This window comes from Phaethon aethereus (assembly GCF_964289735.1).
Source record: "Phaethon aethereus genome assembly, chromosome: 5".
Classification (NCBI taxonomy): Eukaryota; Metazoa; Chordata; class Aves; order Phaethontiformes; family Phaethontidae; genus Phaethon; species Phaethon aethereus.
In genome coordinates, this window is record NC_138579.1 from 19486566 (window position 1) to 19499941 (window position 13376).

General features: G+C 39.3%; 1 protein-coding gene across 1 annotated transcript in view; it reads left to right on the forward strand.

Annotated features, from left to right (window-relative positions):
- Positions 1-13376, forward strand: part of CCDC88C (coiled-coil domain containing 88C) — a gene marked incomplete at its 3' end in the record, with an annotated part of 95761 nt that overhangs the window by 7486 nt on the left and 74899 nt on the right. The window contains exon 3 of the mRNA XM_082000779.1: positions 1326-1434. Within this exon, the coding sequence (XP_081856905.1) occupies positions 1326-1434 (109 nt within the window). The remainder of the gene's footprint in view (positions 1-1325; positions 1435-13376) is intronic.

The window sequence follows — 13376 nt, forward strand, 5'->3', positions numbered from 1 at the left end:
ATAGCACTGTTTTCACTAGAGAGGTGCTCTGGGATGGTTGTGCATTTAAAAAAAAAAAAAAAGAAAGAAAGAAAAGCTCTTTGACATACGTGTGGAAACTTTGGCAGATATATTTTAAAAATAAATATTGGATCAGTTCCTCTCTTATTTCCTTGTCAATGCCTGAATTCAATATTTGGCACTGGAAGAGCTGTTAATGGCTTAATTAACAGCCCAAGCAGAGCTCTGGGAGGCAGGTGTTTGGATTATGTAGGAGTTTGCTGATAAGACCCTTTATTAGAGGGGAAGCACAAGGCTTTGATCTATGGTAGTGGCAGATAAAGGTTTTCAGGTTCCTTTTTTTGCAACATATTAGGGTGTACACAGAGAATCTGAAGGTGCACATTCATATTAAATTATTTGCAGCTTTTTTCCTGTGTTTTATTTTTTATTTTAGAAATAAAATTGCTTCAGGTACAATTTTGATTTACTTCCTTTAAAATCAAACAAAAACTTTAGGCTTCTTTACCTTAAAATCTTTCCACCAACTTTTTTCCCATCTTACTTATATCTTTACCTATGTTTATATTTTTTGTCTCCCGACGACCAGTAGAATTAGAGCCCAGTAGAGCTGTTTTTTGTGACATAATGGGTATATGAGAGAGATCTAGTTAGATGATACAGGTATAATAAAAGTGCGATGCTTCTTTTTTCCCTTTCATTTCAATGAAAAGCCATAGGAGTGAATTCAATTACTCTAAATAGAATTTCTGTATACACAGTGGTGTATATTTAGACTCCTTACTGAGAGGGGTACTGTTCTACCCGTTCCTTTTACACATCTTTTGCCAGATTTGAATGCTGTGCAGTATAATAGATCTGGGTTTTGCAGTTTGCACAGTGATCATTGATCAAGTGTTAACACCCTCCTCTTGTTATAAAACTTCAAAGCCAAGGAAGGCATGGTAGTCTTTCCTAGGCTTCCTTTATTTGAATAAGAGAATGCCCTTATTATCAGAGACTGCCTTGATCTAGTGTGCACAAACTAAATATGCTCTTTGCTTCAGGGAAATATAAACAAGGAGGGGAGCTGCCCAGAGCTGCTGTGTGGGTTAACCTAAAGTGGGTTACTTTGTGGCATGCAGGAAGACTTCCAAGTTATACGTAGGTGCAAAAGTAACGAGCTTATTCTATCATGAATTAACGTGTATGTATCCTGTATAATTATGTCAGCGCGTTTAATGGGTAAATTTTTATGGGATTTCCTAATGGTGCGTCATTGAGGTGCTGAGGCTTAGCACCAAGTAAACTAGTAATACCTTATTTTCTTTTTCCTCTTTTAATAGAGATCCTCGACCAACCAACCAACGCGTGAACAAGCACGTAAATAATGACACCTATCTTCGGATTCAAAATCTGACCATCCTAGTCAGAAACATTAAGACTTACTATCAGGTGAGATTTCTGCTCTCTGCTCATTGATCTGTGGTGATTGCTATAATGTTTCAGCTAGTGCAGGGGCTGGTGGCTCAAAAGGAGGCTTGCTACAGGAAATGGAGAGGAAACTATGTTTGTGTACAAATACTTTCAGCCATGCTTTCCTTCTGAAATGACAATATGGCTACTTTCTGTATCACTCATGGCCGGAGGCTGCTTCCTTGCCCCCTCTTTTAAAGAAGAAATCATGCTTAAAGTCTGTGATAGCACTTGGAGATACATGTAGCAAAAAGGCTTTTTTGTGGTGGGTTTGTGGGGTGTATATGCGCAGGGTTTGCTGAAATTGGAATAATAATTTTGGGTATAAAACTTGTTTAAAACAAGTAACCTTCTTTAAAGGGGCTGCCAGCAAATAGGTCATTAGGAAGAAATGTCCTTAATGCTAGAATATAAATGTCAAATTGATATAGTATTAATTAGAAAAAATAAATTTGTGCTTATCTTGAAGGTAGACTTATGCTGTGTACCTGTTTTTAGGTGTTGAAATGGTTGTTTGTTCTGAACAGCTTCCCTAAGACTTAAATGCAAGAATGACCGCAAATTCTCACAAATAGTGCACTTAGGCAACATCCTTGAACTGACGGTCAGTGTTCCTCTGCTGTATTGGTGCTCCCGTAAAACCAGGTGGTGACAGCTGAGCTCTTTTGCAGACCTAGATACATGTTGGATGCTGCTGAAAAGCCATAGGAGTGAATTCAATTACTCTAAATAGAATTTCTGTATACACAGTGGTGTATATTTAGACTCCTTACTGAGAGGGGTACTGTTCTACCCGTTCCTTTTACACATCTTTTGCCAGATTTGAATGCTGTGCAGTATAAACCAGGCTGAAACCGCTGAGGACCATTAAAATGCTCCCATGCATATTTGTCTCAATCATATAATGGACAAAACAACTAAACTGTAGGAGTTGATGTCATTGTGCTCATCCTGGACACCTCATCTTTTTTGTACATATAGGAGAGACTGTGTATTGGCTTTGTCTTCAAAATACAGAAGAGGTATAATGGTTAGCTACAGTAGTGCCTTTTGATGCGGTTCTTTTCCAGAGCTTGCCTACTGCTCTTCCATGTTACTGCCACTACTCTGCTTCGGGACTTGCTTAGGGAAGCCTAAAAGAGCGGGGCTTTTTTTTTTTTTAAGTCAGATGGGGTGGATGACTCATCCATGCAAGCTGCAGCGGCCTGCTAGAAAAATGAAGAGTGTAACTTGGGTTTGAAATGATGTAGGAGAGTATCATGTATTTCTGAAGGCAGCTGACCTGTGTCTTGATTGTTGAGAACTAGAGATGCTGATGCAGTGTGATGTCATTCTTGAGACTTGTGATTTCTAAGGGGAAATTCCATTTGGTCATAACTAGAGGCTGAAGGTTTTTTTGGTTTCTCTGTTACCTATTGAACAGTGTAAGTGTATATGGAGTCTACAAGCAAAAAGGATCATGATTAAGGACAGGGACAGGACTAGTCTTTCTCCCTCTCTCCTTACCCCCACAGGATTTACAGTCTAAGAGTCTGGTCCTTCAGATGTTGGAACACTAAAGCTTTTTATTCATGCAGGTTCTTTGTCTTGGAGCTGATAATCTGACCTCTTTTAAAGAGTACCTGAAGAGAGATCAGAGTCAGGAAGAAAGTGATTCAGAATCATGTGATATGTTGCTTGGTGTCTTGTTGACCTAGCTGTTGAGCTGTGTAATTGTAATCCAATAAAGCTAGCAACAACTAAAATAGGTTAAGACACAGAGTTTTCAATGGGAAACGGGAGTTGAGGCTTGCAGTAGCAGGCATAACAGCCTTCAACTCTCTGTAGTCTGGGAGGAGTTAAGGCCATCTATGCTGTAACCGAGATCTGTGTGTGATTGATGCCGAGTGTAATGTTGTGTCCGTACTGATGTCTCTGTTAGATGTTTGGAAAGTTTGTGTTCTGGGATCTAAGTAGCTTTTACTAGTTTTTTCAACATGCAGCCAAACGGATGCTTTGGAATATATTAAATATTGTTAGGTGGCTTCTCTCTTGAATATTAGATTTTTAAAAATAGGTTGAAGTTGCAGGCATTGTTTGATGAAGTAGTATTAATACATTACCTTAAGCTAAAATGAGGGCAGTGTCTTACTAACTGAAAACATGCAATCAAATTTGGTTGCAGACTGGAAGTTGGGGGGGAAAGTTCCTGACAAACAATAGGAACATGAATTTGCTGCTTCCTCAAGAGAAACAAAAGCTCTAAAAATACAGTGTTGGCCTTGACATTTTACATTCCCTTTCATTTAATGGACCCAAGTCCAGTTTATGGATGTTACTGAATTTGGTAGACCAGGTCTCCTAGAATGAGGAAAATGCCACCTCATGCTTTATTGAAGGACATTGCTAGGTATGAAAGAATACGTGACCCTCTCTGCACTGGGCAGAAGCGACCAAAAATATTATGTGAATTCATGGTACTGTAAACTGTATCTGAGGAAGGTGACATAAGTGGCTACTAAAATTAACTCTGATATTCAGAAGCTAGTTGACATTTCAGATCATGTAATTGTATAGTGTATCTATATCTAATATCAGATTTCTCATGTATTTTTATAGCTAATCTCTTTGTTAAAGCAAAATTCTCATTAATACAGGTAATAGTACTTAAGAAAACAAGTATAGGTCTAATCCAGAAGCATGAATCCAGGTATTCTCCACAGTGTTGGGGCTTTCCTCATCTTTTAGGCTGAAGGTCTGTGCTGGGAATGACTGTGGACAAACCAGGTTATTGGTGGAATTTGACTTTGATTTGAGCCATAAAGATCAGATGGAGAAGCCTTTTTCCAGTTCAAATAACATCTCATTTTTAGGAGTTGGCTAACTGAATTTGTTTATTAACAACTTTGGGAAGACTTGCCTTCTCACAACTTTCAGCTGCATAAAACTGGATTGCTGATGGCTACTAGGAAAAAAAAACATGTGTCAAAACTCTTAAAATGGAGGTTTTGGTGTGGTTGGTTTTTTTTTTAATATTTGGGTATGTAATATTTGTTAATGGTGGTAGCAGGCAACATCTCTGCATTTCCCACTCTGAGCAGTTGCACTTTTGCAGGTCTGTTACTAGCTTGAGAGGGCCTCTTCTGAAACCAGGCAAATGACTCATTTTGCTGTGGGATTTCATGAGCATTCAAGAGAATCTGTCATTAATTGCATTTAGTAACTCTTACAGCACTGGTTCATTGTAGAAACGGCTGGTCATAAAACTTCTGGATTTGTTGCTGTATCTTGGAAAAGGACTGAGCATGGCAGAATGTGTTCATTGCTCATAGTGTGAGTTTTATGTGTCTCTTTTTGCTCTGACTGAGTTTGGACACTTGACTGTCTTTTAAACTGGAATTCAAAATGGTTTTGTAGGGAATAGTTTAGTACAGAGAATTACAGGCTACTGCCTGTAACTGCAGTGAGGATGTTGATTAAAGGAATCAATAGAGAACTGAGTGTATTGGAGAAAAGATGATCATCCATTTCTCACTGGTGCAGGTGTTGTGCATTCTGGTCAAAGGGTGAAGTTTTTACCCCATACTACTGCTAACCAGTGTGTATGGAACAGATTGACCTCCAGCTGCAGTCTGCTGCCTTGTGTTGGTAACAGTTGGGAATGTTGGTCCTTAAGCTGACACTGGCTAGCCCAGTGCAGCACAGATGAAATTATCTTGCTATTCCTGAGCTTTGCCTTTACTTTGAAAGGCTTCTATTGTGAGCTCCACTAAGGCTTGTCTACAGGTCCAATTAAATGGGCTTGAATACAGTTCAGGTGGGAGTACTGCAAGACTGAATGAAGTTTGGCTTCACTGAAATAAGCACTCTTGACCCTTGTTGACAGTGAGTTGTTATGGCTTTAATTCCCTGGGCCCTTGTGCTTCTTTTCCAAATGGTGATTAATCCCAGCTGTGGCAACTAGCCTCATAGTGGTGTGGCACTATCCCCGTTTCTGGCAGAGTTTGTTGCCAATGTTTAAATGCCCCCCAAACAAATAAAAAACCAAAAAAGGAACAAAACCCCCCTTAAGCTGCAACAACCTATGCAGAGCTATTATTGTTGCTGGTTCTGTCACTTGTGATGATGGAAGAAGAAAGCTAGAAAACTTGAGGGGTGTTGGCCTATCCCTTTGCCATGCTGTAGGGGGATACTTAAATCCTGCAGGTGCTAGTATTTGAAGTGTCCATGTAAGAGTAGCTGCCCTGATGTCTGCAACACTTGGAGAATGTGCTCAGACCTATAGAGTTTTGGAAGAGGCTTAAGGCAGGCTGGCAGGGGAAGCTTGCAGTGGCTTTGCTGTCATCCTTCTCATGTGTCAACCCTTGGGTTTAGGGTTTTTTCTAAGGAACTAAAAATCAATTTGATACCAGTTTATAAAAAAAGTAAATTTATGTAAGGATCTGTTTTGGTGTCAGCTAGTCTCCTAACCTTCAAAAAAGCCAGTAATCACTCCAATAGTAAATACTGCACTCTCAAGAAAAAATTCCTACTGCTTACATGAAAAACTTGAGGTTGAGAGAGAGAAGAAGAAAAAAGATTGTGATCATCCCTTGGCTAGTCCCTGCATGGTTATTATGGCCACATCTGGAGAGTATGGATGAGAAATGCTGCAGTGTGGTCATGGCTGTATTTTTGTTTCCTGTCTTTCCTGCAGTTAAGGCCACTGAATATGTAGCAGCTTGCTTCATGTTTCTAAATGGGTTGGAAAGATCTCTTAATTAAAAAAAAAAATTGTACTAAGAGACAGTTCTGAAACCAGTTGTGACTGGCTTGTGCAGCATCAATATGAAACTCGTAACACTTAGCATTAACATTAAAGTGGGGATGCAGGGGAGTAAAGATGAAACCATAAACTGAATTTTTAGAGACTTTATATTGCCACAAATCCTACCCTCCCCACCTAAACTCATTTAGCAGGCTCAGAGATAATGGTGAGCAAGGATGACTTTAAGGGCATATTCCTCCTGACCTGTGTCATTCTCCTTTTACTTGGCTGCTTTGTATTTCTGTAAAACAAGTACAAGCAGCAGGTTTTTTTCAGGCACATTAAAGGTAGTTAGCTGCCTGTGAGTGTGGCTGCTGCTGTGAGCAGTTTGGCTCTGGGGCTGCAGTAAGTGCTGTGATTCTAACTGCCGGAAAAGAAAGAAAGAACGAACGTTTTTGTCTTCAAGCTGGGGCAAAAGCTGGTTCTCCTGGTGAGTCAGCAAAGGTCTTTCAATACCAGTAGCTTCCAGATCAATAAACAACTCCTGTTTCTGTGGTTGAAGCATTGAGTCAGGTTTAGAGCTCTTGACTGGACTGCAAAAAGGAATTCAAACTTGGAGCTCCAGATTTGGGCACAAGTTGTGAACTGGCAACTGTACTCAAGCTATAAATAAAGTTCTGGAAGTAGCAATGTCCTCTTCTGTGAGTTGAAATCTTTCCCTACTAGGCAGGCTAATTCTAGTGGGCAAGTAATCCAGTCTTTAGCAAAGTAAACTCCAAAATGCTAGAAATGCACATAAATGTGCACACCCTGAAGTCAAAAACCGTTCCTCTGTTCTGAGGGAGAGAGTTTCTACCCACAATGGCCTACTGAATTAGGTGATAAAACTAAAGTTATTTTTTTGCTAGCCTTGTCCATTTGGTGTGTTAAACTACAGTATGCCTGGGTGACTGCTCTCCTTTGATTTTTTTTTTTTTTTTCCCTGTTCCCTAGAAATCTTAATTTAGCAACTTGGCTTAAGGGGGGACCTTTCTTCATTTTGAGCTTTAAATTCCAAGATTATTAACCAAAAATGGCAGCTTTCTTGAGCAAGATACCAGAAACTTCAACAGATAAGTTCTTTCTAATTCATATACTTTGCTGATCTCATGCACTCTTAAGAGTATGTTCTTCTGCTTCTGTACAGTTCAGCAGGCTATATGCATACAGTCTCCTGAATGGTTTCTGCATTGGGAATTGTGGTGTTGCACCTACCAAAGGTGACTTACAGATTCTTGTGGCCTTATGTTGCAGCTGCATGTAGAAACAACAATGAGCAGCTGCTGAAGTTCTCTATATGTCAGTTGTAGTTTTTTTTTTGTACAAGTGGAAAAAAAGTTTTCATAAATAAGTTAATATGACAAATAAGTTAGTACTAAGGTACTATTGCAGAGATGTTCTGTGTTTCAGTAAGGCGGTGGGCTAGGACTTGGGAGATGCTGCTAGTCTGCCATAGGCATGACCTAGAGTGGGACCTTATTAGCTTGTATTTGTTTCCACTCCTATTCTTCATTTGATTTTTCTAATTAGTTTAAACTTGCTACAGGCACAGACTGTCTATATGTATTTATGTAGTACTTAGCTTAACGAGGCCTTCTTGGTTCTGCAGTGACAAAAATGTTTTGAGTTAGGTTTTCTGTCCTGCATTAGCATGATCTGACATGAAGGTTGCATCACACTGGTGATGTGAAGATGTTCCGTTATTGCAGTAGTGGCTACAGGGCAAGGGAATGACTGACCTTGGCACAGACATTCTGGGAAATGCTGAACCAGTGATGTTAGTCTCTGATTTAGTCCTTCACCTGAAAATAGTCGTACCACTCTGCTGCAAGTGGAATGAATGTAAGAACAATTACAAAGATCATGGTCTCTTTGTATAGGTCCTGTTATCAAGCATTTTGGGGTGAAAGAGGCACAGGCAAGTGACTCATCACTACCAGCTCAAGACTGTCTGGTGCTTTTTTAGTAAGAATTGTCTTGCTCATTTCCAGAGGAACTAGGCAAAAAAACCATTTCTGCCCTGGAGTTTCTGTAGAGGTCAGTTTGAAAAGTGTTTCCAAGTTGGTGAGAGCTACCATTTCAGGTGGCTAGTAGCATGCTGTTGGACACCTGTTTGAGATTACTGGCTGCGATTGTAGGATGCATTTCAGCTGATATATTGGATTATGTCGGAAGTTTAATGGAGGACTGAGCTTAAAGAGATGTATCTTTTTCCCCTGAGGCTCCACATGCATTTTAATACAGAATGAAATAGTGACCTCAAACAGATGGAAGAGAATAGGTTGGCTTTTAAACTACTTTATTGCCTGTAATTTCCTGGAGCTAGAATATGGGAAAGGGCAGAGTAGGCGGCATGTGTCTGTGTAGTCCTGTCTTTGTTTTGCTTAATAAGCTAGAGGGGTGTGAAGTCATTGTGCAGACAAATGAAGAAACTGAGCCAAGAAAAGAGAGGAGCAGTGTTCTAAAATATGGAGGCAAACGGAAGTGACCTGTAAAAATTTTACAATATGGAATAGCTGTTTGGTTCCCACGCAGCAGTATTTACTTAACATATTAAGTTACTCTGACATGTTAATTGAAAACAATTCTTGAGATGTCTGAATCGCAGAATGCATCCACTGTGTCCTTTATATGGGTTAAAAAAGGGTAGTGTCAGAGTGTATATGGCTTTTCTTAATGAAAGCCAAGGCCTAATGTTAATCTCCTAGACTATTGCTGTGATTACCAATGCTAAAGCCACAGGGTATTTCAGTCCCCTACTACTTAGATATTTTTTTATATTAGATTTAAGATGTAAGTCACTGTTCAGACGGTCTCACCAGACAGCCATGTTCAGTCCTGCTGTCTAGACTTCAGGCAAGTGTCCCATTTTTTTCAGCTGAAATTTTGCGAAGGAGCTTTGTAGAGCCTACCAATTTTGGGTAAGTTGGAAAATAGCCTGCATACCACTTGTAGCTGAAAATAGTTTTGAGATTTATTTTTGCTAAAAGATAATAATAAATGAAAGTTAAAGATTTCTTTATTGCTTATGTTTCTGTAATGAATTCCATGTCATGTAGTCCTTTTCATTAAAAATTCTTTAAAGGGAAAAGATGAATTCCAAAATGTATAAAGTATGATTGCAAAACCATCCCCCTAACTGCATACCAGTTCCCAAAGCAAGTAATTTCTGCTTTTTAATGGCAGGTAGCAAATGAAAGTGATTTTATGTTTTTATTTTATTTGCATGTTCTGCCTGTGAGAATGTTGTTTAATCCAGTGTGGCTTTTACTGAGGATACTGTCACATGCTGTATTGTGGCACACTGGATTCAGTCCACAGTCTTGCTCTTGCACAACCCTGACTCTGGATTAAGGTTTGGTGTCAAGGCTTGTTCCTGTCAGTTCCAGTGGGATCTGTGACCCTCTGGTGCAGAGTGAGCAAAGGTGTCTCTTTGTGTCTCTAACTCAGCAGGCCTAGGCTTTCTGTTCCAACAGCATTGTAATTAGCTTTTGTTACAAAGGTCTGTAACAAACTCCCACCTTTTTATATGCTGCTTTTTTTATTAATGACTTATCAAACCTGTAAGCAAGTCTTCCACAGTCTCTTTTCATGAGAGACAGGTATTTGAGATATCTTTTAAAGTAGTGCTTGTAAATCTGTCATTTTGAAGGAGTAATTACCAGTTTCAGAAATGTGTGGGAGACCTTGGATAGAGCCAAGTGCAGAATTGTATTTACTTCTGAAAACAAAATGTGGTTTGCATTGTAAAGGACTGCTTGAGCTTATGTCGACCTTCAGTACTTTTGGCAAAGGTGAATGCTCTTGGGCTAAGAAATGGGTGAGGAGATTGTGGAATCCCTTACCCTGGTTAAGAATGATGAGATTTACCCTTCTGAGTGGGTCTCTGGACCTGAGGAAGCAACAGACTTGGGGTCAGGAGGAAGTTTTAGTGTGCTAGTTTCATTGCTGAAGACAAACCACACAAAAGGGTGTTATTTCTTACTTTACATGGTGTATGGAGTTTATGCCAGCACAAATTAGGGAAGACACCTGCTCATGAACGCACAGAAATTGAAATGCTGTCACTTGCTGATGCATGCATACATCTCCCATTTAAAAATATGTCGGTCTTTAAAAGGAAGGATTTTTTTTTTAAAGCGAGCTCTAAAGAGCAAATAAAGTGGCAAACTAATGTGTGTGTGTACTGTACTTTAAGTAAGCAGAATGACATTTTTGTAGCTGTTTAGGTGGGCTGTTTCAATATAAGCTGTGTGTGAGCTGGTGCCTCTCCTGTTTCCCATTAAGATTAAGAAATGGAGCTGGAGGGGAGTTAAGTGTTTAAATTCTGCTGGGTCCTCATATGGCCAGTAAAGGTACCTAAATAAAAGTCTGCTCAGCAGACTGAAATGGCCCCTGTGGAGCTGTCACTGTCTGTTCTCTTTCATAATTAGCATTATTAGAAGTCTCTAGATGTTTATTTAATTTGTTTTTTAGACTTAGAATGACATCGTTAGGTGATCAAGACAGCAGTGATAGACATCTGCTCCTTGGGGGAGGTGGTAGGAAAGACTTGTGGTCTTTGCACAAAGGAAAAATACTGTATTAATTCCATTTAAATATCTTCCTGTCCTGTGAAAATGATTTAGTGGATTATTAAAATTTTTTAAACTACAATAGGTGGTGTTCTTCCTCTAGAAAAAGTTACCTTTATTTAACTGATGCTAAAGAACTGATTTCAAAGAAATCTAAGTTGTTTGCTGTAAGGTTGAGGAGCAAAAGAAAAAAGATAAATTCACTGTGGCACTTTAAACAGTTTTTTGTTGGTGGTGTTTTTTGTTGGTTTTTTCCAATGGTGATCACATCTGTAATGTATCCACTGGAAAGGTATTTGTAAAGGAGCGCAGCATCAAAATTATATTGCAGGAAGACCTGTTTGTCCAGTGTGTGTTAGAAGAAAAGGGCAGGGTGGTACTGAGGTTAATGCCTGGTTTATTTTGGAGCAGCTGTGTTACAGTAAAGCTAAGTGACTGGAGTCCCATGAGAGGCATAAGCATTTACCGCTAGAAACTGGAAGGACGTAAATTCCTTTAAGTTTTGGTGTTAAATACAGAATTACTGTGTATGTTAAAAGCCTTATTTGCACGGATGCAGGTTCCAAAGAAACAGGATCAGTCCTGATAAGTAGGTATCTTTAAAAAACATGCTTTACTTTTTTTTGTTTAAGTAAAAACAAAAAAAACCCCAACAAACACCCCCCCACCCCCCCCCAAACTTCTAGTTACATGTTTGAGTTACTTGGAGTCTCTCAAGACTGTTCAGTTACTTGAAAGCAGAACTAGAATTTAACTACAAGGAGTTGTCTTTTAATACAATGAATGTCTTAAGGTCACTTCTTCAACTTTGATCTTTCAAAAAGGAGGGGAAAAAACCTAACAGCCAAACGAAAAACACCACCCTGTGTGTTCTGTGTTTTCCTGAATATGAAAAAGCTATGTGTTAGTATTGAAGGCTTTGCCTTTGTTTTCAAGGTTTGCAGCAAATGCTTATCTGAACAGCACGTGGACATATCTTTACAGTTTTACATGCAGAAGGAATGAGTCTGTAGTAGAGGACCACAAAAGCTGCCATTATTAGAAGCCTTGCTTACACTTCAGTGCGCTGGCACTTAATCTAGCCCCCAGCTTCCAGTCATGCAGAAGAAACTAAACCAGAGTGCTCTGTTTTAGTTCTCAAACTTGTTTGAGCTGTCCCACGTTTCTTCCAGTATGCATTTCCTTTGTAGCCTGAGCCAAAATCTTGATTGGAAAGGTGATTTTGATCTCTCTCTCTCTTTATAAATTGCTGGGTCCAAATTCTACACAATTGAGAGATTCAAACTTCAAATCATTTGTTATTGCTTGAAGACTTGTCTCTGTAAGACACAGCCTCAGTTTGGCCTCTTGTTTGTTAAAGCGTATCTGTTAACTTGCAATTGCACTTTCTTTGTAAGGCATAGGACCTGATTTTAAGTGCCACTGGCTTTCTCGGACTGACTTGATGCAACTTGAGACACTGAGCATCTTGCATGGCATGGTCTTTAAGCAGTTTTTCTTTGATACCCTTGAATATTGTGAAACCAGAGCTGCCTGCCAGATCATGGTTTGTTTCGGCTCTTCTTGACAGCATATTGCAGCCTTTACCAATGTCAAGGCATTTATCACACTTTATCAGTACTTGGAGATTTTGCAGCGTTTATGGCAACTGTTTGAGTATCTGCAGAAGGGCTCATCCTGACTTGCTGTCCCAGTTTGTGCTTAGCAGGACACCTACTTTTGGATGCTTTGAATACTCTGCCTAACCTGCTAGTAAGAGATGCACTCAGATGAGAGAGCTGAGTTGACGTGACAGTGTAAAAAGCAGTTGTTTTTGTAACAGACTGAACTGAACTGCTCTACTCTTCTAGCATGCGGACTTTACCTGCACTGTAGTCTGTCACCCCTTTATAAAGGACAGATCATTAGAAGTTTCTATTCAGTTTGCTTATAAACCAGTAGAAATACATAGAATACATGACTTAACCTCTTGAGACTCTAAAGGGAAAAACTTAAAGGGAAAATCTTAAGTATTAAATACATTAAAAAAACCCCAACCAGACCACCTTGATCTTACTGATACTCATGCAAGTCTTTCCCATCAGGCTGCATTAATCTTAATGCCTCAAAGTCTTTTGTCAGTCAGGAAAGTTAACCAATGCTGCAGAATGATGCTTAAAACACAAACAAGTTCCTGATGTGTTCTGCTTTCTGTAACAGGTAGTGTACAATTTCCAACTTAAAACTTTAGCATACACTGGAGTCTTGGTGTTTCCACCAACTGTATTTAATATGCAAAGGAGGTGACAAGCAGATGCATTCAGCACATTTGTTTTACATAACCTTTTTATGTGGCAGCTTTTAATGTACCTCTGCAGCACCATGAAACCATAGGCTATAGCTGACTTGGTTGTGTGTGTGATACTTTTGCATAGGTGAATCTGACATTCTAAAGCAGCATTCTGACCAGCATGCCAGAAGAAGCTTATCAGGTTAGCCCTAGGTTTAAGTCTTTTTTTTGGAGTATATAGTGTTGTACTTCTCTGTTTTTTGTGTTTGTGTAACTGGTAAAGAGGTGCTGCTAAAAGATACATCTGCATAAG